The sequence below is a fragment of the Rousettus aegyptiacus genome, unplaced genomic scaffold (genome assembly GCF_014176215.1).
Source record: "Rousettus aegyptiacus isolate mRouAeg1 unplaced genomic scaffold, mRouAeg1.p scaffold_m13_p_14, whole genome shotgun sequence".
In the NCBI taxonomy this organism is placed as follows: Eukaryota; Metazoa; Chordata; class Mammalia; order Chiroptera; family Pteropodidae; genus Rousettus; species Rousettus aegyptiacus.
Window position 1 is genome coordinate 6,749,026 of NW_023416289.1, and position 26,388 is coordinate 6,775,413.

At 55.5% G+C, this 26,388-nt stretch overlaps 1 protein-coding gene across 1 annotated transcript; it reads left to right on the forward strand.

The window, feature by feature from the left end:
• The first annotated feature begins 2,096 nt into the window (after window positions 1-2,096).
• MMP2 (matrix metallopeptidase 2) lies at window positions 2,097-25,735 on the forward strand. Its single transcript, XM_016124106.2, has 13 exons — window positions 2,097-2,704; window positions 5,277-5,503; window positions 6,424-6,572; window positions 7,461-7,589; window positions 7,835-8,008; window positions 10,741-10,914; window positions 11,703-11,876; window positions 13,731-13,886; window positions 14,826-14,967; window positions 18,034-18,170; window positions 19,201-19,360; window positions 23,201-23,310; window positions 24,832-25,735. Exons 1-13 carry the CDS (start codon window positions 2,297-2,299, stop codon window positions 24,933-24,935), a joined length of 2,244 nt encoding a protein of 747 aa, XP_015979592.2. The 5' UTR covers window positions 2,097-2,296; the 3' UTR covers window positions 24,936-25,735.
• The last annotated feature ends 653 nt before the right edge of the window (window positions 25,736-26,388 follow it).

Consider the following 26,388-nt stretch of genomic DNA (forward strand, 5'->3'; position numbering starts at 1 on the left):
GTCCTATAAGAGTTTATGCGAGCCAAACTGCTGACAATTGCTGGGGAGCAAAATCTCAGCGGACGGGGAAAATGCTCCAGAGAATGGCGTTTTTCAGTTGACTTTATACATTAGAATCAAAAGAGGAGACGTAAGGAGGGTTACAGGAAATCTCCTGGCGGTAGGTGAAGGGGTCAGGAGAAAGAGTGAGAGAATCTCTGGGATTGGAGGAAAAGTACAACAGAGAGACACGTAATTCTTTTACATTGGTGGGTACAGGATACTTAATAATTAACATATATAGTAACTAAGAGATGGTATTTTGGGAAGAAGATAACAAGGAGGGATTCTGGTGGCCTGAGGGGTCCGAAAAAGGAAATGCTCTGACATTTCAAAGGTATGTTATCTGAGATGCCAAGAGATAACAGACAGCCTCACTAACCATGAAGACTGACCTGTGTCAAAGACGGTACAGGCCTGGGATGAGACTACTCACCCTGACTCACCGTGACCTGCCGTGACTGGCTTTTACTCAAGAATTTTTATGTTCAGCCCATCCTAAGTGGTTACTTTTGATCTCCGAGTTTGTAAGACCTGCCTGCAGGCCTCCCCTGAGCTTGTCGGGTTTCCCATGTGGCCCCTTTCTCCTCTGCAGGGGCGAGTGATATAAATGAGCAAAACTAAGCAAGTGTGTCCCGTGCAAGGCGACAGAGAACAGTGGGGACTGTGGCAAACCAAAGTACACGGCCTCGCGGACAGGCAGCAGCCACTTCGGCTACCTGCTGTCATGTGGAAGTTGGCACCCAGGATTGCCAGAGCTTTGGGAATTTTATTTAAAAGAAAGCAGGAAGTCAGATTTTTACGCGAAGTTTCCCAAGTTTCAAAATGCTGTTCAGGCGGGATTCAGCCCACAGGCCACGAGTTTGCAAACCCCGCTTTAGTGAGACAACTTTTTCCACTTTCACTCCCAGCTCCGGCCTCTCCAACTTGGCTCTCCGGCTCTCCGTAGGCCATGGACATGAGCCAAGTGGGGCCCAGCCAGGAGGCAACCCCCCTCCCCACTGACCTCAGACTCACCCTCCCCCAATCAGCCGAGGCCTCTCTCCCTGGGTCAGGCTGATAGGCCTGGCTCCCTCCTGCAGGGCAAAGTGCTTCCCAAGGGGCTCCTTTCTTAGTGACCCCTGGCAGGCCAGCAGCACATGCCTGCCAGGCAAGCCTGTACTTGTCTTAACCCTACTGAAATCCAAGCCGCAGAGGCTTCTTTCATTCTCAGATGAAGACCAGACTCATCGCCATGACCCCCAAGGCCCATCTGGTCCCCTACCTTTCTCAGGTAGAGAGAACTTCCTTCTCCAGGGCATTTTGCTGTCTTTCACCTCTGGACCTTTGTGTATGTTGCCCTAGACTGTGCCTGAAACATTCCTCCTACCCCCGGCCAACACTCTTTCCTCTTGTACCTCTTCAGGGCTCAGCTCAGAAGCCGCTTCCTCCAGGAAGCCTTCCTTGACCATCTATACTAGTTAAGAGGCTGAGGCGAGGTGTTCCTACAGCCTGCTGGAGTTCCCCACCACAACTTACTGAGCGCTTAATTAATTATTTTTCCTGACTGGAGGCGGGGACATTCCTCAGGGACACAGACCAGGACCTCTGTGTTTCCAAGCCTATAGCTAGCACCTAGCATGATGCCTGAGGCCCAGGAAACATTTGCAGGGGGAAGAAAGAAAGGAGGAAAAGAAGGAGGGAAGGAAGGAAGGAAAGAAGGAAGGGAGGGAGGGAAGCGGGAGACTCCACTTTATCTGTTTCGGTCTCTCGCCGTCTCTCATCTCTGCCTCCCCTGTAAACATCTCGTCTCCATCACGCAGCTCGTCGGCGGCTCCTGACCCTCTCTCCCCATCTCTGCCCCGCGCCCCTGGAAGCGGAGTGCAGACGGCCCCGTGCCCTCCCCTCCCACCCCGCTGCTCCCCCACCCTCCCACTCGTCCCGGGCGTCCTTCCAGGAACCGCTGCTCGGCGACCACAGGGTATCAGGAGTCTGCCGCGGCCGCGTCAGATGTTCCCCCGCAGGGGGTCCCCAGGCTTTGTGCCCGGACCGGGGGTAGGGGTAGAGAGGTCGCGCACTGATGCTGCACACGGAGGCCTGGAGCGGCGGGCCGCGGAGAAGAGGCGGAGAAAGGAAGAGAGGATAAAAGAGGAGGGCGAGCGGGGGAGTGGTGCCGAGCAGGGCGGGCCCGAGTGCGCCCCGCCACCTCCCCGCGCTGCCAGCGCCCTCCCAGCCCAGCCGGCCACATCTGGCGGCTGCCCTCCCTTGTTTCCGCTGCATGCAGACTTCCTCCGGCGGTGGCTGGAGGCTGCGCATCTGGGGCTTTAAACATACAAAGGGACTCCCGGACCCGCGAGCGCAGGCGGCGGCGGCGGCGCAGGCCGGGGTGCGGAGGGCCGGACCATGCGCCTCTGAGCCGGGCCACGCCGAGGCCACCGACTCGCGCGGTCCCTCGGGCCAGCCAGGCGGCGACGCGGCCACACGCACCGAGCCAGCGACCTCCCCGCGGCGCGCGGGGCCCGGGGGCGCAATGACCGAGGCGCGAGCGGCCCGGGGCGCGCTCGCCGGCCCTCTGCGGGCGCTGTGCGTCCTGGGCTGCCTGCTGGGCCGCGCCGCCGCTCGGCCATCGCCCATCATCAAGTTCCCTGGAGATGTCGCCCCCAAAACGGACAAAGAGTTGGCTGTGGTGAGTTGCTCCGCGAGCCTCAAAGAGTCACGCTAAGACCGACTTCGGAGGCGGAGGATGGGGGGGGTCTCCCCACCATACCTCCCTTCGCCCATCCCCGGGGGGAGCGCATCCCGTGGGGGGAGGGGCCTCAGTAAACAGCTGGGCGGGGGGAGAGGGCGGGGAGTGGTGGCGGGGGTCTTCGGCCAGCTGGAGGAGGGACCTGTTTTGGGGACGTCGGGGAGCTTCGGTAAGTGGAGCAGGCCTCTGATAAACAACTTGGCAAGTTGTAGGACTCAGCGGCGAGGGTGGGAGGCGCGTTGGCGAACAGCTGGAAAGGCGATTTTGTAGATAACGGGGACATTGTCTAGTATCTGGGGGACATGGCAGGGGTGGGGGCGGCTTTGTAAACAACTTTTGGACACGTGAGGGCTGGCTAACAAGGCCAGGCTTTTTGGTAGGCCTTTGGCAGAAGGCCCGCAGGGGTCGCTTTTGCAAACAGTGGAGGGTCTTTGTAACCCTCTGCAGCGCCCTCCGAAGTGGATCCTTTGCCACGCATTTGGGTAAACTCTTGCACACATGAGGTCGGGAGCTGTGGGCCAAGAGGGACTTGGCAAAGATTGGAGAACCTTTGGCACACATCTGGAGAGGGGCCTTGGATGAAGCGCTCGAGGGGACGTTTGGGGAAGGAGAAAAGCACAGAGCGGGTCCTTTTTATTTTTTATTTTTTTTTACCTGACTCAGCGGACAAGTCGGCCAGGAGAGTCAAGGGACTTAGGAAAGTTTCCTCGAGCTTCTGCAAAGGGGTAGGAAGAATGGAGAGAGGTGGCCGGCGGGGAGGAGGGAGCCCGGCGCGTGGGGCGGGGGTGGAGCAGCCCCGCGGATGGGACAGTGGCCAGCGAGCCCTCCCTCCTGGCGGGGTTCCGAGCTGCGGCTCTGTGGGCGCGCGCGCCTGGCTCGAGGGGCGCCCAGGCCGCAGGGTTGCACAAGCCGGGCTGGGGCCAGCGGAAGGGCGCTTCCCCTCACCCTGGCAGCGCCTCGAGCTGGGGACCCCTCAAAATGTCCCTTCTAGCTAACGAGACGTCTGCTTCATTATTACTTTAGCTCCCTAGAAATCCTCTATTCTTCCGCCTGGCCCCCAATCCGCCCAAGACAGGACTCCCTTCTCAGGATATGACACCTCTCCCCCATCGTCTCCTGAATCGAAGTTTCTGTCTCCTCCGGATCAATGTTTTTAAGGGGCTACTTTTCTCATGAGTCGGAAGCCGTCTGGCACCCTGGCGTATGTGGCTTCTGGTTGCGGGCCAGCTGGCAGCTTTAGAAAATTGACAGAGCTACCTGGGTCTGCACATCTGCCCCAGCACCTGGAAGTCGGCCTGGCCCAGAGGCAGTGCAGTGGGGAGGCTTGAGAAGTGGGCTCTGGGCTTAGACTACTGGCGTGAAAAATCCCTGAGTGCACCAACCAGCTGGCCTGGTGAGCTGAGGCAAGGGACTTTACCGCTCAGTTTTGGCTTCTTCTGCAAACTGAGGATGATAATGGTACCTGTTAAAAGAGAGGTAACCTTAGACACTCTGCAGTGGCACATGGTAAGCGCTCAACAGGCGTCGGTCATTATTATTGGTGTTCTCTGTATCTTCCTTTTACTAACCTGCCCCCCCCCCCCACACACACACAAGGTTAGGGCCCTTTAATCAGGTCTCCTGGCTCCTCTCACTCTTTAAATGCAGCACTCATCACATATTTAATTTTGCATTTATTTCTGGTTCGTCAGCCTTCTCACACTGAGATTTGAACCCTAGAGACTAGAAACATCTGTCACGTTCACCGGTTTATCCTGGCACCCGTACGGGAACATGAGAGGTGTCAAAAAGTATTTGTCGAACAAATAAAAGAGCGGGTCGGTCGCTGACGCTCGCTGCAGGGGCCTGTTTGGTTCTGGCCTCGGTCTGGGCCAAGCCGCTGCGCTGCCCTGAAGGATGGGGCCGCCTTCTTTGTGGGAAGTGACCCATTCAGGATTCGAACCCAGGTCTTTCGGCTACTGGAGCCCGCGCACATAGCCCCTGAATCTCCACATAAGAAAAGCGAGAACGATAGTCCTTATGTCACCAGCGGTTAGGTGGATTAGAAGAGACGACGGTGGCCCAGAAGGGTGGCAGAGACTTACAGTTCCGAGCGTGGTTCTGGAGCCACGTTGCCTGGGTCCAGATCTGGCTCTGCCACCAGTGAGCTGTGTGATTTTAGGCAACGTTCTTGATCTCTCTGTGCGTTGGTTTGTTCCTCTGAACGACGTGGACCGTGACAGTGACTCCATCATATCGTTGCTGTGAGCGTTAGAGTTACATGCTGACTTTCAGCGCCTGGGTGTGTATTGTAGGCACCCCGCGCACAGTAGCCAAGCTCCCTACAGCTGTCCTGTCACTCAGCTAGTGGGTGTCAGGGCTGGGCTGGGAACCCAAGACTCCGCCCAGCGCCCTCGGGCGCCTGGGTTATGTCCTGTCTGGGCTGCAGGGCTAGGCTGGGGACCAGTTACCGCCGCCCGCTCTGGTCAGTACTATGCCATCCTCACGTGCCTCTGGTGCTCATTCCTTCCAGCAATACCTGAACACTTACTACGGCTGCCCCAAGGAGAGGTGCAACCTGTTCGTGCTGAAGGACACGCTGAAGAAGATGCAGAAGTTCTTTGGGCTGCCCCAGACGGGCGCCCTGGACCAGCGCACCATCGAGACGATGCGGAAGCCACGCTGCGGTAACCCGGACGTGGCCAACTACAACTTCTTCCCCCGCAAGCCCAAGTGGGACAAGAACCAGATCACGTACAGGTGCCGAGGCAGGGCTGGAGGCAGCGGGGCCTCTGGGCTATGGCATGCAGGGTCTCCGCGTGCTTCTTCCCACCCTGGGGACCCAGGAGGTGTGTCATGAGGACCTGGCATCTTAAGGAGTTGGCGTACAAAGTTCTTCGGAACGGGAGTCGGATGCACCTGGACTTGAATCTCATGCTTGCTGGGTGTGGGGCATTGGGCTACTTATTTTACAGAGCCCTGAGCCTTGGCTTTCTGATCTCCAGAATGGGGCTAAAATAAAACCTGCCTCATGGGTGGGTTGGCAACCAAGTTGGATCACATATATAAAGGGTGTTCACAGTGCGCAGCATACAGTAACAGAGTCATAGATGCTAGTCAGTATTATTACTAGAGGGGGTCCTTGGGGCAGATGGAGGGGATGTGGTGCCTGGTCGCCGATTGGGTTTATATTACAGACTCGTCGATTGGGTTTATATTCTAGACTTGTTACAGTTGGTTGCTGATTGGTCTGAGAGCTCTGTTCCGTATGGCTCATGCTGGGTTCCAAGGATGAGGGCTCTGGCCTGTGTCCCGTGTGCACTGTTTCCGCCCCTGTGTGTCCTTCCCCCCGCCCGCAGCCAGAAGGGAGGGACGAGCGTCCTGAGACAGGATCGGAAGATGTTCGTTGGTCTGGGATTGCACGGGACGGCGAGGCTTTCTGGGCAGGCTGTCCTCCCAGTGAGCTGTGCTCAGCACGCACACGCGCAGACCTGCACCCGCATACCCACGCACGTGCACACACTCCCGCACCTCTCACATGCTTAGGCACAGGCACACACTCTCACATCCGTACACACGTACCCCCCGCGCACACATTCGTGCACTCACACAGTTGCACACACACACACACACATTTGCACACATGCATACACACTCACGTGCATTTCTCCCGCCTCCAGGATCATCGGCTACACGCCCGACCTCGATCCCGAGACCGTGGACGATGCCTTCTCTCGTGCCTTCCAAGTCTGGAGTGACGTGACCCCTCTACGCTTCTCTCGTATCCATGACGGAGAGGCTGACATCATGATCAACTTCGGCCGCTGGGGTAGGCGGAACGGGGGTCGGCAGGGGTTCAGGGGAGGGGTTCGGCGGAGAGGCGGCGATCTGGCTCATTTAGAGGCATGGGGTCCTGTGGGCAGCTGCGTTAGAGCGAAAGGGGCAGGCGCGGGAGTGGAGCAGGCACTGGAGAGCCACGTGGCTGTGAGGACAGACAGCGTGACACCGGGTGGCCCCCGGAGGCGGTATAGAACACAGCAAGCGGTCTTCCCGCACTGTCCGGTGTGGGGGCCCCTAGCAACGTACGGCTACGTATGTTTAAATTAATCACAATTAAGTAAAGTTTCTCCGTCACACCAGCCATGTTTCACGTGCTCGGTGGCCGCGCGGGGCTGGCTGTTTCTGAATCAAACAGCGTGGACAAAGAGCAGCCTGTGGTCACAGAAAGTTGCTGGGTGACCGAGGATCTCCGGGTGTGAGAGTAGGTCGGAGGCAGTGGAGCGGTGTAGACACGACCGTTAATGGAATCGAACCCGGGGTCTGCGGCGCCGAGTGGGTTGGTGTGGATGCCAGCTGGCAGTAGTGTAGACCTGGAGGTAGGTAGTGTAGACATTGAGGGTAGGATAGTGTCGTAGGTAAATAGCACAGCACGGGGAAGAATGCGGGCACGTGGGTGGGCGGTAGGGACCTGGGGAGCCGTGTAGGCGTGGGGTTAGAGCTGCAGATATCCGCGACAGACTTGAGGGACCATTGTAGACCCTTGGATGGTAACAATCAAACTCTCTACTGACTTGCTGTATCCCCAGTCCTGGGTAACTCTATCAACAGGACCGGGGACAGATGCCAGGTGGGCCGAAGGCCCCAGCTTTGGATGGGGTGTGGCTGGGTTTCAGGGCCCAGCTGGGGCAGCTGGAAGCTGAGACCCGGTGTGTTTCAGAGCATGGCGATGGGTACCCCTTCGATGGCAAGGACGGACTCTTGGCACACGCCTTTGCCCCGGGTCCTGGTGTTGGGGGAGACTCTCACTTTGACGACGATGAGATGTGGACCCTGGGAGAAGGGCAAGGTAAGAAAGGGACCATCCGCATGCCGAGTCCTCCTCTCTGGTCCTCTGCATGTCTGTCTTCCTGTAACCTAGCAACAAAGACTGTGCCCTGTAACCTAGCAACAAGGACTATGCCTTTCCCGGAAGCCTTGGACACCTCTCCTTGCTCCAATGGGACCAGAGAGATAGGGTGGGAGGGGAGTCACATGGTCCCGGTCTCCCAAGAAGGGCCTGGAGGGGTTCACCCGCCCTGTGTCGCCCCTCAGTGGTCCGCGTGAAGTACGGGAACGCTGATGGGGAGTTCTGCAAGTTCCCTTTCCTGTTCAACGGCAAGGAGTACACCAGCTGCACCGACTCAGGCCGCAGCGACGGCTTCCTCTGGTGCTCTACCACCTACGACTTCGACAAGGACGGCAAATATGGCTTCTGCCCCCACGAAGGTGAGTCCGTCAGGCCCCGGGCTCCCCACCGCAGCCTCCGGCCTTCCGGGGCTGCCCGCCATCCCCCAGCACCTGCGCTCCCCAGGGCTGGCGCTGCCAGGCAACCAGCGTCCCCCCCAACTCCCTTCGCACCCCACTGCCCCTATTACCTGCACAGTTATTTACTCAATGCTTTCGTTAAGTCGATTCCACATTAAGGCTCACCGTTAGCAATGTTTGTGAAATCACAGGTTTGGTGTGCTAGATATTTGTGTCTAACACACATTCGAATGAATTTAGGACTGTTAGAATTCCCAGTGGTTCTCTCTGGAGCCACCTCCTCCCCTCCAGTCAGGATCGGTGGCTGCAAGGGCATGAAGAGAGGCTCAGGCCTAGCAGTGTGATTGCGGGGCAGGACTCAGATACCAAGGCTGGCACCTACCAAGGCTGGTACCCCATCTGGCTTGGGGATACTGACTCCTGGAATTTCAGCCATTACCCCTGGTTCTGATGCCAACTCTGCTACTGTGTGTGTGTGTGTGTGTGTGTGTATCTGTGTGTGTGTGTGTGTGTCTATGTGTGTGTGTCTGTGTGTATTTACACATGGGGACTGTCCCATCTGCTTCCCTTGGTCTCTCTTTGCTTGGTCTCTCTTTGCACCTCTGTGTCTTGGCAAAGGCCTTAGGCATGACTTAGTATTCGTGTGCATGTGTTTGTCAATGCTTGAGACATAAGATTTTCAGATATTTTGAAGCCAGATACAGGGAAACTTTTTAAGGGGGATGGGCACAGACATACACACTCAATCCTTTCAAAAATTATCCTTGACATCCTTCTTAATCAGAAATCATGAAACGGTGGTGTGTGTAACTTCATATTTGGTCAGGTCGTCTTATCTGGTGATGCTGGAGACTGAGAGCCCAGAACATTTGGGGGGAAAAGGGAGAAATTGCAGACATTTTTCTAAATACTTCTTTCTCCCCATCCCATAAAGACTCCTTGAGCTATGCATGCCTCTGTCCTTCGGGCTCTGATTTTACATGTCCGTGACTCTCTCTGGCTTCAGTGCGACTGAACACTGACCACCGGCCATCTTGACAGAAGGAAAGGGACAAAGAGCGAGTTACTTGTGTTTCTGTTTATGCTTCTCGTACCAAAGCTCATGTGATGCTTTGCATTAAGTGCACGTTCAAGCCACAGACCATTAAGTCGGAAATTTTAAGTAGAAATATTTTACGTACGTCGCATTTCCCGGGAGGGACTCGGGGGGGGCGTGAACCCTCCCGAGCGTCAGCCCTTGTGATTAGAACAGAAGGCCTCGGTGATAGGGGTGGACACAGCTGTAATTCATAAGTTTAGGAAGGGTTTTTCCCTGCCTTGGACCTCAGCCATGTCCTTGGTCTGTCGCCAGAGGCGAGGACGCACGCACGCACGAGTTCGGGTCTTGGGGTAGAGGTTCTGGTTACTCAGCCCCTCCTGACTGCTGAGTCAACGTCTGCTCCTCTTCACCCTTGTTGGGGGCAGGCGCAGCAAGGACGTGGGGGCTTCCTGTGAGGTAGCAGCGCGGCTGGTGGGGGGCCAGACGGGGAGGCTGGCCTCCGGAGGACGTTAACACTTTGTCTCGACCGGGCTGGCGGTCACCAAGGCCTCCGGCCTCAGTTTTGCCTCTTCCCTCAGTCCTGTTGTTTCTGGCGTTGCAGAAGATCTCTAGATCGGGGAGAGGGGAGCAGTGAGGATAAGGGGCCCGGGTCCTGTAACGGGGGGCCAGGGCCTGGGCCCCGCTCTGGTCATGGGGGAGTTAACGGGCTGGTGAGGTCACCTCTGGCGCTGCTGCGCACAGATGGTCTTCGTTACGCACTTGTGGTTTTGCTCGTTGGCAATTCCAGAAACATACCATTTTGTAGCTTCGGGGTAGATGAGGGCATGGGGCGCAGGCAGAGGACCCACGACAGACAAGCCCGGGCTCCGCATCCCACTCTCTCCCCAAATCCTCCCGTCATGGCTCCGGTCTTGGGGAGATCAGAATGGGAGCCTGGGGTGTGTAATCAAAGGTTCCCAAAGGCACCTCCTCCCCCCACCCTCTTCCTCCTCCTGCTGAGACCACAGCAGAGCCATCCAGGAAAGCGCCTGGGGTTGAACAGAGGTGAAGCTGGGTGCATGTGCGTGTGTGTGTGTGTGTGTGTGTGCGCGCGCGCGCGCGCACGCGGGCGGGTGCACGTGACAGCGAGCAATAGAGAGACCGAGATTAGTAGCCTGTTTTGTAGTTTTCCGTTGCACCCCTCATTTAGTTCTCCTATTCACGTGACCACGAGCAGTTCTGGAACCAGCTCTCTCAGTGCCTCAGTTTCCCCGTCCATCAAACGGAGAGACTCTTGCCATCCTGGATGATATATCTTTAGCGATCCATACAATGTGGGCGTAGGCCTGGCAGAGTGGACAGTGACCTCGGGGCCGCGGCAGGGTTCTGGGGGCCCCCTGCTCTGTGTACCACGTCATTGTGGGTGGGAGGGAGTCCATAAAGTTCCAGAGGAAGGATGGTGTTGGCCAGGAGGCCAGGGCTCGTCCCCAGGAGCTCAGAGAATCAGCAATTTACCAACCAGTATAGATGATTTTTACTGTCTTAACAATGCCACCGCCTCCCTGGTGTGAACCGGCAGGTCGGCGGCCAGCCGGCCGTGCGCCCAGCTGACTTTCCGGCGGGCAGGTGGGTGGCCCCTCTCACATTCGCACCCCCCATCTCTCCGCACCCCCAGCCCTGCTCACCCTAGGTGGCAACGCCGACGGACAGCCCTGCAAGTTCCCGTTCCGTTTCCAGGGCACCAGCTACAACAGCTGCACCACCGAGGGCCGCACGGACGGCTACCGCTGGTGCAGCACCACGGAGGACTACGACCGCGACAAGAAGTATGGCTTCTGCCCAGAGACCGGTGGGTGTCGCCGCTGCCCCGCCCCTCGGAGCCAGGCCCCGCCTTCCGGTGGGAAACACGCGGGAGCCCCCAAGCTCCCTTCCTCGGGCCGGGGGGGGGGGGGGGGGGGGGGGCGGGGGGCCCGGTCAGAACACCTAGAAGCGGGTGCAGCAGGCGCACCGAAGTCGGAACAGACATTGGCCACCGACAGCCAGATAGCAAAATCGGTGACGCTTGGTGTCAGGCCTACCCGGGACCACCTCCGAACGACCCACGCGCTCTCAGCCTCCCTGACCACCATCCCTCTCTCCCTCCGTTTGATCTCGAAGTCTCTTCCCTGCCGTTCGCTCTCTGCCTGCCTTCCTCCTCTTTCCATCTTTCCTCGGATTTACTGAGCACCCGCTTTTCGCCGGAGACACAGATGGGTCTCCGTAGGACCCTGTGTGATGGAGCTCGGGTCTAGGGAGGTGCATTGGCACCGTCAGCTCTGCCCAGGCCCCTTTGCCTGTGGCGCCTCCGCCCCCACCCGTGGGAGCCCAGCGAGAGCTCTGGGTTAGGCCCCGGCCCCGAGCCCTTCGCAGCAGGGTCTGCCGGGCGGGGTTCTTCATCTCTCTGAGCTGCCGCTTCCCCATCCTTGAAGTGGTCCCCACTGGGCAGGGTCGTCGCGAGGGGGTGGGAGTTCATAAAGCACGTGACCCCGTGCCTGGGACTGAGCGGGTGCTAAGGGTGGCTTGTTAACTGTCGTCGTGCCTGGTGGCGGGGGGGCCTGGGCTCCCCGCTGCCCCTGACGCGTGTCCCCGACTCTGCAGTCATGTCCACTGTTGGCGGGAACTCGGAAGGCGCGCCCTGCATCTTCCCCTTCACCTTCCTGGGCAAAAAGCACGAGCGCTGCACCAGCGAAGGCCGCGGCGACGGCAAGCTGTGGTGCTCCACCACGGACAGCTACGACGACGACCGCAAGTGGGGCTTCTGCCCCGACCAAGGTACCGGGCGCCGGCCGCCCCTGCGGGGCCGCGGGCCCTCCCCGGGCTGCGACAGCGCCCCCACGCGCCCCGGGCCGCGGACCCTCCCCGGGCTGGGACAGCGCCCCCACGCGCCCGCGCCTGTGTAGCCTGGCGGAGACACCGCCCTGGCTGCGAGAGGCCCCGCCCATCCCCCGGGGGGGGGGGCACCGCCCACCCCGGACCCGGAGGAGACTCTGCTCTTCTTGCTGGGCGCGCATGCCCATCGGGCCAGAGGCGTGGCCTCTAAAGGAAGAGCCCATCCACCCCGGTACTGCCTTCCTCTGAGACCACCCAAAATGTCAGGATGCTGGGCTCGGGTACTCTCCTCCCACGAGGCCTTCCCACTCCAACAGACAGCTGCCTCCAAGGAGCTGGGCGGGCGGGAGGAGAGCGGGCACGGGAGGCCCTCGTCCTTGCTCTAGCCAGCTCCCCACCCTCCACGCAGCTCCGCAGCCCCAGAGCCCTCCCGGCCCCCACAGCTCCACCCTTTGCCAAGTCGAGGATGGGGGGGGTCCTTGTCAGCGCTGCATGCCGAGGACACAGCCATCTGGGGCAGCTCTCTGTCCTCCCAGACTCACAGGCCGGGCTGGGAGAGTGACCGAGATCAAGGCCTGTGTGGCCAGGGCAGTGAGCACGGTGACGTGCCCACTGGAGCATGCCGGGCTCAGGGTCGTTGGGCTCACTGGTGGCCCAAGGTGGCCCGGCAAGAGGGCTGGTCCAGGGCTGGCCAGAAACAGGTCAGCCTCTCTCCTTGTTACTTTTCTTCCTTTAATTCACAAGGAGATGGACCTTGGAGAAGGCCGACAGGCAGAGGCTGGCGGGAGGAGTCTTTCTGAGTCTTTCTTGTCCCTCATCCCATGCCATGCTCGGACAAACCTTGATTTTACCTGCTGCGCCCCAGCTTTTGCCTAAACGGGGGATTCTCCCTCTGCTTGAATAGTTTGGGGCTCCATACCGGCACAGTGCACCCGGCCTGTGTACTAGTCTCCTGAGGCTTTCCCAACAGAGTTCCCCGAACCGCGTGGCTTACAACAACAGCAGTTTACTCTCTCGTGCTCCTGGAGGCTCCAAGTCTGAAATCGGGGTTTGCAGTAGGACCACATTGCCTCCGAAGGTTGCGACCCTATCTCCTGCCTCTGTCATAACGAGGCCTTTTCTCCTCCGTGTTCAGCTCTGTGCTGCTTCTGATAAGGGAATGAGGGGAACTGGATAAAGGGCTTGCCCTACACCAGTGTGACCTCATTTTAACTTACATCTTAATTCCCTCTGCAAAGGACCTGTTTCCGGGTGAAGTCACCCTCACAGGTACTGGGGGTTAGGACTTACCTTTTGTGGGGAGACAATTTGACCCACAATAGGGTCACATGTAGGGTTTTCCTGCTGTCTGGGTCTGAGCCCCATCCCAGGAATGGTTTTCTTGCTCTCCCTGGGGCAGGTGTGGCAGACCCTTGGGGCCAGCCTGTCCTCACTCTCTTACCTCTTTGGAGACCCTATTTGGAGCAGGTTTTGCCCTGTTCTGTAGAGAGAAACACAAAAAGCCACAAAGCGTGATTTTTAACAAACGGGACTTTAGGCAGAGGATTTGCAGACGCTGTTCCTTCTCCTTTATACCGCACACGCAGCCTGCCCTGGAGAGGGACAAGGGGACTTTGGCTGACCCAAAGGAGTCTGTTCATCCTAGAATTCTCAGGAGAAGGAAACAGCAGTATGTGCCTTTTCCAGGGCTCGCAGTCCCACAGTGGGATGTCTTCAGAGGCCTCCATCACCAGGGACAGGGCCTGACTCCTCTCTCTCCCTTTCTTTCTGCCCTCCTCCTGTCCCTGTGACCCTCAGGGTACAGCCTGTTCCTGGTGGCAGCCCATGAGTTTGGCCATGCCATGGGCTTGGAGCACTCAGAGGACCCAGGAGCCCTAATGGCACCCATTTACACCTACACCAAGAACTTCCGCCTGTCCCAGGATGACATCAAGGGCATTCAAGACCTCTACGGTAAGCCTCAGCTTAGGGCTTCGGGCGGGGGCTGGGAGTCCACGCAGCCTGGGATGGAGGCCCAGGGGTGACACCAGCAAGGTGTCCCCTCTCCAGGACTGCAAGAAGCAAGGGCAGGAGGCTGCAGGGTCGACCTGCTCTGCGGGGGTCAGAGCGCCACGCCACGGGGACCCTGGGACGGTCCCTTTTCTTTCCAAGTAACGTCAGTGGTCACAGCCCTCTTGGCTCCCCAGCTCCACACTGCCAGGCAGGCTGGGCAGAAAGGGGGTCTCCATCCTCTAGGGGAGTGAACTGAGGCCCGAGGAAGGTAGCCCTTCTGGCCCAGGGTCACCAATTTTCAGCAGCCAAGTTAGGTTTAGAATCCAGGAGGATTAGCTAAACACAGGGTAGGATTTCCCACCGTGTGGAGCGGCCTTAATGGTTCTTTTATTTTAATGGGTAACAGGAGCAGTATAATGAGTCCCTAAGACCGGCGACTGGTTTATTATTAGTGCTTGCCATGAGGCTAGAGTTTAAAAAGCAAGTCCATTAAAAGAGAAAAAGGTATATAATCCTTCCTGGACCACAGCAAAACAGTGGAAGTGGCGCTTGAGCCAGGAAGCTGGGGCAACACTGGACTTGGGGAGGCCCCGAGACGGAGCGAGAGGCGCCAGGCTCTAGGGCCACCTCTGCCACTCACCAGCCGCAAGAGCCAGAGCAGGTCTTTACCTCTGTGGACTCGGTTTCCTCATCCGTGAAACGGGAGTGATTAACACGACACGTGAAGGGCCCCGGGATCCCGGTTTCTCTTCACGGCCCCCTCTCCACATCCGGGCCTCATCTCCCTCTCTCGCCCGGGATCACACTGAGGCCAGGCCGGGCGGGCGGCCCTGGGCGCTCGGCCTGGTGGGGAGAAGCCCTGGAGCTGGACCGAGTCTGAGGTCGGGTGTCGTCCCCCAGGGGTGTCCCCTGACACTGATGCTGGCACTGGCACCGGCCCCACCCCCACGCTGGGACCAGTCACTCCAGAGCTGTGCACACAGGACATCATCTTTGATGGCATCGCTCAGATCCGTGGGGAGATCTTCTTCTTCAAGGACCGGTGAGTGAGTAGCTTGCTGCTGGTCCTTCTCGTCCCCTGCCCCCTGCCCGTTCTCCATTATTCGTGTGCCCCCGCCCCGTGCTCGGACCCCACTGGAAAAAGGGAAGGATTCAAAACAACAATCCAGGCTACCACAGGCCAAACCGTTCTAAGGACGGGGAGCAAGTAGCCCCAGGGTTGAGAAAGGAGGTATGCTTCATGCTGTAAAGACCTCCCACTCAACTACCCAAGGGCTGACACTCACCCAGCTGCCCTAGCAGGCCCGGACAACGGCGGACAGTATTAAGACTGTATCAAAAGGTCCATCCATCATCCATCTGTACATACAGACATGTGCACATCTATCCACTCCTCTATCTTTCGATCATCTACCCATCTATCATTATCTATCCATCTATTATCCATGATCAATCCATCATCGTCCATCTATCCATTTGTCTGTTCATCCATTCATAGAGCGTGGTAGTTGACAGGGTGGGCTGATTGCCTGGCATGGAGTCCTGGACCTGCTACCTGCTGGTTGCATGATCATAGGCGTGTTAATTATGTATCTTCGTAATTCTTGCACCTCAGTTTCCTCATCTATAAAACGGGACTAATTTTCTAGCCTATCTCATAGGGTTGTTTTAAGGATGAGATGAGCTCAGTGCTTAGAGCAGTGTCTGACACAGAGTGTGTTCATTCATACTCGGCATCGACTGTGCCAAATACTTCACTAGGCTTTAGGAGCTGGGGGTGGAGGATGGTGTGCTGGGGGCAAAGGGGCTGTTTAATGCCTCGGTCAGTGTTCTCAGAGAGATCCATGGGGCCGCTACCCCAGAACCCCCTAGGATGTGCTTGCCGAAAGTGGGTTTTCACTCCCACCCCCAAAGCCCTCCCGCTGGAATCTCCGGGAGTGGGCCCCAGGAATTTGCATTTCGGCCACTCCCCCTGATGACTCAGAGGCACATGACAGTTTGAGCCTCACCGGTTTGGTTTGGGAAACAGAGGCAGAGAGAACTGCCAGTAACATGTGGCAGAACGAAGCCATTGTGGTTGCAGCGGCTTTACCAGAATGCATCCGAGGCGGGGAGGCTCCCAGGTGAGGCAGCATCCGAGGCAGGGAGGCTCACAGGTGAGGCAGCACTTGAGACGGCCTTGACGGAGGAGCCGGTTTGGATGAACAGTGATGGGGCCGACCGGTTGGGAAGGTGTTTGAGACAAGGGGAACTGCAAGGGCAGAGCCAAAGAGATGGGCAAGTTCCCGGCTTATACAGGGAGGAACAGAGAGCCTGGCGAGGCTGGAGGACGTTCCGTCATCTTTGGTAGAGGGGCCCCCTCTCTGCTGCCAGCCCCGGGCCAGGTGCTGGGGCACAGGGCGGTGCCAGGAATGGGGACTCCAGACACAACGAGGAGTCAGGTACTGCCAGTCCTTGGACGACCGCCCCAGGATGTAACAACGGATGTTCGTGCTCTCCTGCAGCCTCTGTTACAGGGGGCGGGGGAAGGGGAGAGTCCTGGGCCCCGCTTCCCAGCGCCGTCTTGGCCTGGGGCAGTTCCCACGAAGGAAGGCCCGACCGCACCTGCTCATCTGAGATTTGTGGACTAGGACAGGGTGCAGAGCCCAGGCCCTGCGGGGAGGCATCCCTGGCCTGACCCGTCACACTTCCAAAAGGAAGTCAGTGAGTGTTCAATGGGTCCTTGAATTGAGTGGCAAATGTTTAAGCCCCGATCATGTGCGAGGATTGGTGCCAGGCCCTGGAGCGGGCGCGGGAAAGGCAGTGCTGCAGGACGATTCAGCTCGGACTGTGGGTGCAGATCCTGGGAACCTCTCTGAGCATCATTTGCCAAATGAGGATTGCGATGCGATGCCTTCCGATACTAGGGTGTTTTAGCTGCAAGTATCAGAAAACCCTGACTCAAACCAACTTCGGATGGTGAGAAATTGCTCTCACGTGGTAGGAAGTCCAGGATTACGGCTGCCTCCAGGGACGGAAAGAGGGCCAGTGACTCAGTGATAACTTTACCCAGTGCTGTCCTCTGCATTGACTTCATCCCGAGGCTGGATGGGTTCCTCATGGTCACGAGCTGGGGCTGTTGGCTTCCTTGTCCACATCCAACAGGAGAAAGAGAGAAAGAGAGAAAGAGAGATCTCCACATACGAAATACAAGTCTGTCTCTTCAATGTCGGTGCGCCAACCTAAATCACATGACAACTGCTGAGTCAGTAACAGTTGCCAGGGAATGCTAAAGCTCTGATAGGCTTAGACCAGTGGTTCTAAAGCTGCGGCATGTATTAAAATAATGGGGAAGGCCTGTTTTAAATGCAGATTGCTGGACCCCAAGCTCAGAGAATCTGATCCACAGGTCTTCGGGTGGGGGGTGGGGGGGCAGTAATTTACATTTCTAAGGAGTTCTCAGGTGATGGTCTGGGGATCACACTTGAAGAACTAGTGACTTAAACTAACCAGAATGGGGATAGGGGCCACCCTCCATAAATGTGGGGGTTCCGTAAGGAAGGAGGATAGAGAAATGAATAGATAATAGATGCTGGGAAGACCACCGAGAGTACAGGTTGTTCAATATTGCGAGGATACGTTTTGCAAGATGCATAAAGTGTTGGTACTTAGCAGGCTCTCAATAAACGATAGCTCTTAGTCTTGCCACGGTATACAAATCCATTCCTTTTCAATTCAGGGAATGCTTTTGAGTGCCATCAGCCCCTGCCTCAGTTGGCTTCTAGTAGAGGTAAGACATTTAAAAATGCAGTCAAACAACTTTTCTAGGCACTCGGTGTTGATGATTTCGAGAGGCTCAGACAATGGGGAATCCAGTAGGGACAGAGATAGTTAGGAAGGCTTCCTGGACAAGGGGGCAAGAGGGGGAGCACAGAGGTTGCTCCCCAGCTTGGCAGCTGGCAGAGGGGCCTGTGTCCATTCTACAGTCCTTCTCCGACCCCCCTTCGATCTTGCTCCCCCCCCTCCCGGGCATGATGGCCGGACGTCTCTGAATGGGCTTGGAGAGGCACATGTGGTTACGGCAGAGTGACTGAAGGTGTGGTTTCCTGTGTCCCCTTCCTCCCTTCAGGTTCATCTGGCGGACGGTGACACCACAGAACAAGCCCATGGGGCCCCTACTGGTGGCCACATTCTGGCCTGAGCTCCCGGAAAAGATCGATGCTGTGTACGAGGCCCCGCAGGAGGAGAAGGCTGTGTTCTTTGCAGGTCTGTGGGAAGGGTCCTGCCTGGCCCTCGGCTCAACAGGGCTCATCACCACGGTCCCTGTGCGCCGACGGGTGCTCCCTCTGCTTTACGGACCCATATTTTCCAACCGTCTTTTCTCATCTGAGAGCAGCATCAAATGGCATTGGCCCAAAAGCGAACATTTCATTACCTTTTTAATTCTTTTTCGATTCTTTTGGTTCCTTTTTCAGGAGGAAAATTGCAGTTTAGTGCTGGGGTCTCGCCACACCTTTCTAATACTAGAGCCTATGGCGGGCGACGATTTTATTTAGAATTTTTCAAACCCCCAATTCATTTTCATTTCTAAATTTTAACATACTCTATTTCTAAAGACTTTTATGTGAATTCCTTGAAAGCGAAATATTAAGTAAATAATTGTACAAGGAATCTCTTTAAGGGATAAAAACCTTCAAGGTAGGGTTACGTGACTAACATTTGGGAAACCCTGTTCATTCAGCCTTTATTCCAGCCCGTGCCATGTGCCAGGGACCCAGCCTCTGCCCTCATGGAGCTCACAAACTAGTGGGGGAGACAGAAGACCGGGCTGTTTAGGGGGGCGGCAGGCACAGCGAGGGCTTTGATTCGGGGGCCCTGCTGGTCTGAGCTGGGGGCCCAGGGGGCGAAGGCTCGGTCAACACTGGGAGTACACGTTCCAGCAGCCAGCTCCCCATTTCCTGCGACTCAGAACAATCATGGGTCCTGGCTGGGCCCACAGGTCACCTTTGTGCAAATTAGAAAAAGGTGCCTCCTTGTGGCAGGTGTGGCACTTTGTGGTCATGGCTTGGTGAGTCGAGCTAGAGCCAGACTCATCCCCGACTCCCCTCCTGGGCCAGGCTCCAGCTGTAACCAGTTGTAAAGCCATGTACATGAGCCCTGCTCTGGGGGTTCTGAATGTGGACGTGAGCAGGGACTCACGTCCTCATTACGAATGGCTGTAGACGGTGGGAAGAACAGGCTGATGATCTGGGGCGTTTCGGCATCCATCATCAAACACCCTCTGCTTCCACCCCAGGGAATGAATACTGGGTCTATTCAGCCAGCACGCTGGAGCGAGGGTACCCCAAGCCGCTGACCAGCCTGGGGCTGCCCCCTGATGTCGAACGCGTGGATGCCGCCTTCAACTGGAGCAAGAACAAGAAGACGTACATCTTCGCTGGAGACAAGTTCTGGAGGTGAGGGAGGGCGGGGAGAAGGGTGGTAGCACGTCGGTTTTCGTGCCTCCGGGGTCAAGTTCAGAGGGTGGTGGGCCATGGACACCCCGTCTCTGGTCTCTAACCTGCCGGGTCTGCGGCCCCTTCGAGAAGTCACCAAAGCATGGCATTACTGGTGCAGTTCTGGTTAAAACCTCCTTTCCCTTTCTCAGAAGTCTTTTGATTGGGCCCATGTCTGCCTGTTCGTGAGCTTCACAAATTGGGGTGACTCACCGAAGACGGAGGTCATAAAAATAGAGACAATAGCTGCTACTACTGACGTTACATGTCAGACACTATTCCAAGGGCTTATTTGGTGGGTATCATGATGATGATTCCCATTTTATAGGTGTGGACACTTGGGTTCAGAGACATCATGTGTCTAGCTTAAAGTCACACGGCCAGGTAATGGTGGGATTTAGTAATGGATTCGAACCCTGGAATTCTGGCTCCCAGAGAATATGCTGTTCTTCACTGTTCCACATTGTACCTGAGATAGTGGGGTCCCAAGAAAGGGGGGTGATAGAGGCATCTAAAGGGAAGGATTCAATTTGAGAGGCCGTGGTCAGGACTAAGGGTCAGGGAGCCCAGTACCCGGGAATGGTCAGTGAGAAGCAGCTCAGACCTCAGGGGTTTGATTAAAATTCTTTGTTTTTCCCAGATAAGGAAACTGGTCCAAAGAAATTAAACGACGTGTCTAAGTTATTTACATGCAAGTGTGTTGACCACTGAGCCAGGATCGTAACTGTTTCCTGTCCTCGAACCCTGTCCCCCTCTACGGTACCCTTTGGTCAGCGGAGAAGGGGTGGCCACCCTTCCTCTGAGTGTCCCCGCTGCCACTGCATCTGGGCCCTCTGTCTGTTGTCCCTGAATCGATCCCGCTTCCTTCCCAAGGCCCCTTCCTTCTCCCCCCTTTCTTCTCCCGCCGCGCCTGCCCCCCACTGCCCTACATTCAGAAGCTGCTTGTCTCCCCGGCTGCCCGTGTCAAGGCGGGGCTGTAGACATATTACTAAGATACTTAGCCACTTAAGCTGATTGACATCTCAAGCCTCAAGAAGGAACTGAGTCAGCTAGGAATCCAGGGGCGGGCTCGCCACCCTCAGGCTCTGGAACTGTCCCAGGCATCTGCTTGCACTGCAAATGGCACCTGGGCGTGGCAGGTGCTCCGAGTCTCCAAATCTTAGGATGCAGACAGCGAGAGGCGCAGACCCACAGAGACGTGAGACTGAAAATTGTAAGATCCTGGTGTCTGAAGCAGGTGCCGGAAGGACTTTTAGAATCGCGCTCGGACACATTCTGTGAATGTAAACCTGCAGGAACGGACGTGGCCGTGTGTAAACATGAGCTGCGTCCACACACGGCGGTGCTTTGCTGGGTTTCCGGCAGTTATTCTGCCTCCCAGTCCTTTTCTGAAACAAGTTCACCTCCCAGCGCCAGGGTCCAGGATGGACAGCCTGCTCTGTAGAGGAAGCCCCGTGAAACTTCCTCAAAAGCAGCAGAGCTGCAGGGCCTGTCGGAAGTTCTGGGCTGGGTTTCCAGAAGGTACATACAGATCTCCCTCCCAGGAGAGATGGTTAATGAACTTGAGACATTGGTCCTGGTGCAGAGTCTGCAGGGGCCCCAGAGACGACCTTGCTGGAGACAGAGAGAGCCCCACATTGACAGCAAGAGCAGCTGCCCTCAGCCTGGGATTCCCTTAGTTCATGCCAGAGAGTGCTCAGCCCCTGCTTCTGGAAACTTCCACTAAGCCTGGAAATACCTGTTCAATATCTCCTATGTGTCAGGCACTTAGGTGCTGGAAGACAGTGGTCAAGAAATAGTCACTTCCGTCTCGTGGAGTTTACCGTAGGTTATGGGGAAGAGATATAAACACATTAGAATAAAATAAAGATAGCTCTCGTGACGAGCCCTGTACTGTATTCCAGGCCTGCGGCTTGAGGCTGTACATGTCACTTGCATTTCTGAGTTAAGGTGGATACTGTTATTAGCCCCATTTTCCAGGTGTGGAACCTGAGGCTGTTGCGCCTCAGGAATGTACCTGTGGAAAAGCTGGGACGTAAATTGTGTTCTTAACACCTGCTTTACGCTGCAGTTTCTGCAGTCAGAGGAGAAATACAGAGTGTCCTGGAGAAAACTTTAAAAACGGTGTGCCCGTGAGCGAAAAACACTGTAGGAGGAGACTCTGGGGACAGAGAGGAACGTGAAACGAGATGGTCCCCTGCAGAGCCAGCATCTTCTGACACCACAATGCCACGTTCTTCCTGGAGGAAAACAACTTGGAAGCAAATTGATTCACTTCTCTGAGCCTCGGTTTCCTCATCTGTAATATGAAGTCGATTCCTGCCCTCCCTACCTTCTGTAGGTAGAGAGAGAAATGAGAGCAAGTTCGAGGACACCTAGCTCTGAGCCATCATCACTTTAGGGAGCATAGTTTGTGAGGTCTGTGGAAGCGATGCACATGGAATGCTGGGAATTTGAGCTGGGATACTTGATTTGGGGACCTCGGGTCATGAAGAAGCATGTTAGGTTTCGCAAGAAGTCTTATGAAGCAGTTGGGATTAAGGAAAGCTTTTCCGGTGACTCTCAGGGTACTTGGCAGAGAGGAACAACCCCTGTAGAAAGCCAGATGTTGTTGGCATCTGGGGTGGAGGTATTAGGGCTGGTTGTGGGGAAGAAGTCACCTGTGTGGCACTGTATAGGAATGCTTGGCTGTCACCAAGATGTCATTCAAATAGAGATTTGCCTAGCCAATTAGCACCACAAAAACAAGATGTTATCTTGTTTACTGCAATATCCACAGGCACATGCTGGGATCTCATTAAAAATTTATAGAATAATGAATAGGTTGAGTGTAAGTAGAGAAGCAAAGGAATCAAAGTGACTGCGGCATTTAAAAAGTTCTCCCCAAAATGTATAAGACGAAGGCGTTGCTAGCCAGGAAGAAGAATATGCCAACTAATATTCGAATTAAAGGCAGGGCCCAGGATAGCTACACAGCCAGGGCTGAGAGTGGCGAAAGGTCCATCCGGTGACCAACAGGAGGGCTTGGACTCAATGCCCCACTTTGCACTATAACCTCACTGTCCCGCTGAAATCCTTATCCAGGATGTGGACTGTCACCTCCAGTTGACAGATGAAAAAGCAGCAGTTTGTTTGTCTAAGCCCCCCAGAGAAAGGACGATGGCATGGGCCCCGTCCTTAGACGTCTAGCTCAGTGCTCCACACTCTGCAGTAGGGAGCAAAGTTTCTGAAGGAGCCGATCGATATTTCCCAAATACCCACCAAGTACAAGATACGGGGAGAGGCGCATTTGCGTATGTTATTTTATGTCGCATATACATTAATTAATACATTAAATTAAATAGAACCCCATCTTCCAGCCGGTGAAACAGACTCAGAGAACACCTGCAGCCCTGGAGCCCGAGAAGCCTGGGGGGTGGGATCACCACTCAGGCTGGGTGCCATTTTTAAGTGTCTGGTCTGTGGCGTGAGTAATATGGAAATTATCCTATGGTGTCATCGGATGGTCATAATACTTGAGAAAGTAAATGAAAAGTGGTTAACATGCTGCTTAAATGTTAGCAGTAATCACAAGATTGTTTTTATGGGACTGTAAAGATTACATAATTAGCGGGTGGCGGAGTTGGGATTCAGACCCAGTTCCGATAGCATGTCTTCCCACTCCAGCTGGCTGCCACCCTGAAGGGCTAGGTCTGCTCTCCCAGGCCACCCACGAGCCATCAGCTGGGCCCTCCCATCCAGGTCCAGAGAGGGGTGGCCTTAGGGAGGCCCCGCTGGTTCACCATGTCCGGTTCCTTGCAGATACAATGAGGTGAAGAAGAAAATGGATCCCGGCTTCCCCAAGCTCATCGCGGACTCCTGGACTGCTGTCCCCGATAACCTGGACGCTGTGGTGGACCTGCAAGGTGGCGGTAAGCTGCCCACGCCTCTGTTCGCTTCCTAAGACTCCCCACCCCCAGCCAGGGCCCAGTTCCTATGAGCACACACTCCCTCATTGTGTAAAGAGGTATGTGCCGGCTGGGAAAACAAACCAGCCCCTTCAGCCCAGTGCTGGGAAGGCATCCAGACCCCTGACCTCTGCTCACTCAGCAGGCTCCAGGCAGTAAGACCCAAAGAGGCCCCTCACAGCTCCAGGGCCTGGAGCCAGGGAGGTGGGGCGCAGGAGGCCTGCAGGGGGCGAGGAACGAGAGCTCTGTGCCCTGGATTCATTCTGGGGTTTGATCCAGACCCTTTTGGGTTCCACAGGAAGCCTCGTGTCTGCCTCCCATTAGCAGACGGATGGCTCTATTTGAGACAGGACACACTTTGCCATGCCTTCTTGCTGATGTGGCAGAGATTCTTAGTCTTTCCCTGGTCCCTTACTGAGTAAAACGACCAGCATCGTCGAGGGATAGAATTTGGAGTTCGAAAACCATATTCCTAAAATCTTCTGCGAGCTTTCTAGGGCCCTGGAAACGGTCCAGTTTGGCCTTTTAGAGGAGAATTTAATTCAGTTCCACAAAGTTTTTTTTTTTTTTTTTCTTTGAGCCCTTATTAGATACTGGCTAAGCACATGGCCCTGACCTCCAGTGGCTAAAGGTCTTACACGTCTGACAAAAATCAGTGTGCGATGAGGTGCTACAGTAAGGATTATCTTCAGGAATAAACACTGTTGAGCACCTACTATGTGCCAGGATTTCAAAGGAAGTAAACAAGATCAACTGTGTCAGGAGTCACAAATTCCGTAGCCCATAGAGGCCAAGCCGTAGCATAAAAGAGTGAAGTGGGCAAGGCAGACAGTAGGGAGTGGTGGGGTCTGTGGTGACCCAGCGAGCACGTGGCTCATTGACAGGGGACAGTTGCTTCTCTGCTCGATGACTGCTGCCCTCCAAGAACAGGGTCCAGTGTTGCTGATGTTCTGACCCTTTTAAAAAGGAAGCAAAACATCTGTATTTTCATGTGATATTTCCACATGTGTACATATTGGCAACTTCTTCAGAATTCAGAACAAAACAAAAAACGTGTGTGAGCCAAATAAAACCCATGTGTGGGCCAAATAAAACCTGCGTGTGAGCCAAATAAAACCTGTCTGTGAGCCAATAGGATGAGCGGCCTCCTGGTTTGCCGCCTCCGTATATGGAAAGCATTTAGTTCAGTGATTGCGCTCACTGGAGTACTGTTATTTATATTAATAATAGCATATATTATCTAACTTCATCCTTACCACAAGCCCTAAGAGGTTGGTATCTTTATCCTCATCTTAAAGATGAAGAAACAGGGACTCAGAGAGCTTACTTCCACAACCGTTTTCTTCTTCCAGACTTGAAGGGTCCCTCTCTGGTTTTAAAGCCTCTTGCCTACGGCAGACAGTCTTCCAAAGTTCCCAAGAATATTCCACGTGCCAGAATGTCTGTGGGTGGGGTGGTCACAGCCTCTTCTCTTTCTCGTCCCAGGTCATAGCTATTTCTTCAAGGGCGCATTTTATCTGAAGCTGGATAACCAAAGTCTGAAGAGTGTCAAGTTCGGAGGCATCAAATCTGATTGGCTGGGTTGCTGAGCTGGTCCCGGTTCCCACAGGCCCTGCCTCTCCATCACCTTCTGCACATCGGGCCCTGAGTACCAGGAAAGGACCCGGAAGGGCCTGGCAGCCTTTAGCTCTGTGGTTAATCAGAATTCTCACTCCCACCTGGTAATTTAAGATTCTGGAGAGTGGCTCTGCCCTGTGCCCAAGGAAAGGTGCTGACTGTACCCCTCCCAGCTGCTCCTTCCCCGCTCCGTATCCCGCCAGCCCTCCAGAGCCACCTCCCAAAAGATGCTTTGATATCCTCAACGCAGCCCTGCCGTGGGCTGCTCTGGTGCTGCCACACTTCCGGCCCTTCTCCCTCCACAGCCTTCTGTGGCTTAGAGCACCCTCGGAGCCAACAGAGACTGTCTCAAGAGGGCACTGGTGGCCCAACATCCTGGCCTGGCCTGGGGCAGTGGGTGAGAGGCACGGTCAGGAGGCCACCTGGACCCCTGGCTTCTCACTGTTGGCTGCCTTAGAGCCTTACCTACATTAGTGGTTTGCTTTGTATGCACTTTGTTCTTTCCTTTCGATCATTTTTTATTTTTCCACTCTGAAATCGCCTTTCCTGACAGAAGGACTCAGGCTGTCTGCAGCCACCGCACGATGCATCTCGGCCCACCTCGCGATGGTTCCCTGTTCACTCTATTTAGTATGTCTGTATCTTGTCACTTCCTCCACTGGATGGAGGACAACCAAGCCATAACTTCCTGCTCAGCCCTCCCCTCCTAGCCCTTCAACAATTCCCCATGGGAAATGTCAACAGGTATGAATAAAGACACCAGCTGAGTGGCGATGTTTGCTCCTGTTTCTGCAGAGCCAGGGAGGGGCCACAGCCCTAGGCAGAAGAGGAAACTTATGAAGCCTGAATCTCTGCTCACTGCAAGGCACAGATGACATTTGCTAAAAAAAAAAAAAGGTCAGAAGCAGCTAAAATAAACAGCAAGAGACCCTCAGAGTGGGCGAGCTGGAGTCCCTCCGTCCCATGGGGCCCCGAAACAGCAGTGATTCTGTTCCTATAACTGCAGAGTCTTATTTAAGGTTCCTCTTTGAGTCTCAGTTTCTTCATTAACAATAACCCCAACTCCAACACTACTGATACCAATATCCCCCTCCGTTAATAGAAGGCTTAGTATGTGCCAGTATATGCATCACTTCCGTTAACCTTTACAACAATCTAAAGAGGGGGTGGCTATAATTAGCCCATTTTTGATTGATGAGGAAATAGGCCCAGAGTAAAGGGATTTGCCCAGGGCATCATATCTATTAGATCACAAACCCAAGTCAAGGCCAAAAGATGACTTGGAGGAGGAGCTTCGTCCTTTGGCCCAGAACCTGCATCAGCTGCATTACTGTCCCCAACACCCCCCCCCCCCGCCCCGCCCAAGAGAAGCCACTCCAATAAACACAGCTAGGGGAGAAATGCAGGTTTGCCTTCTAAGCACAG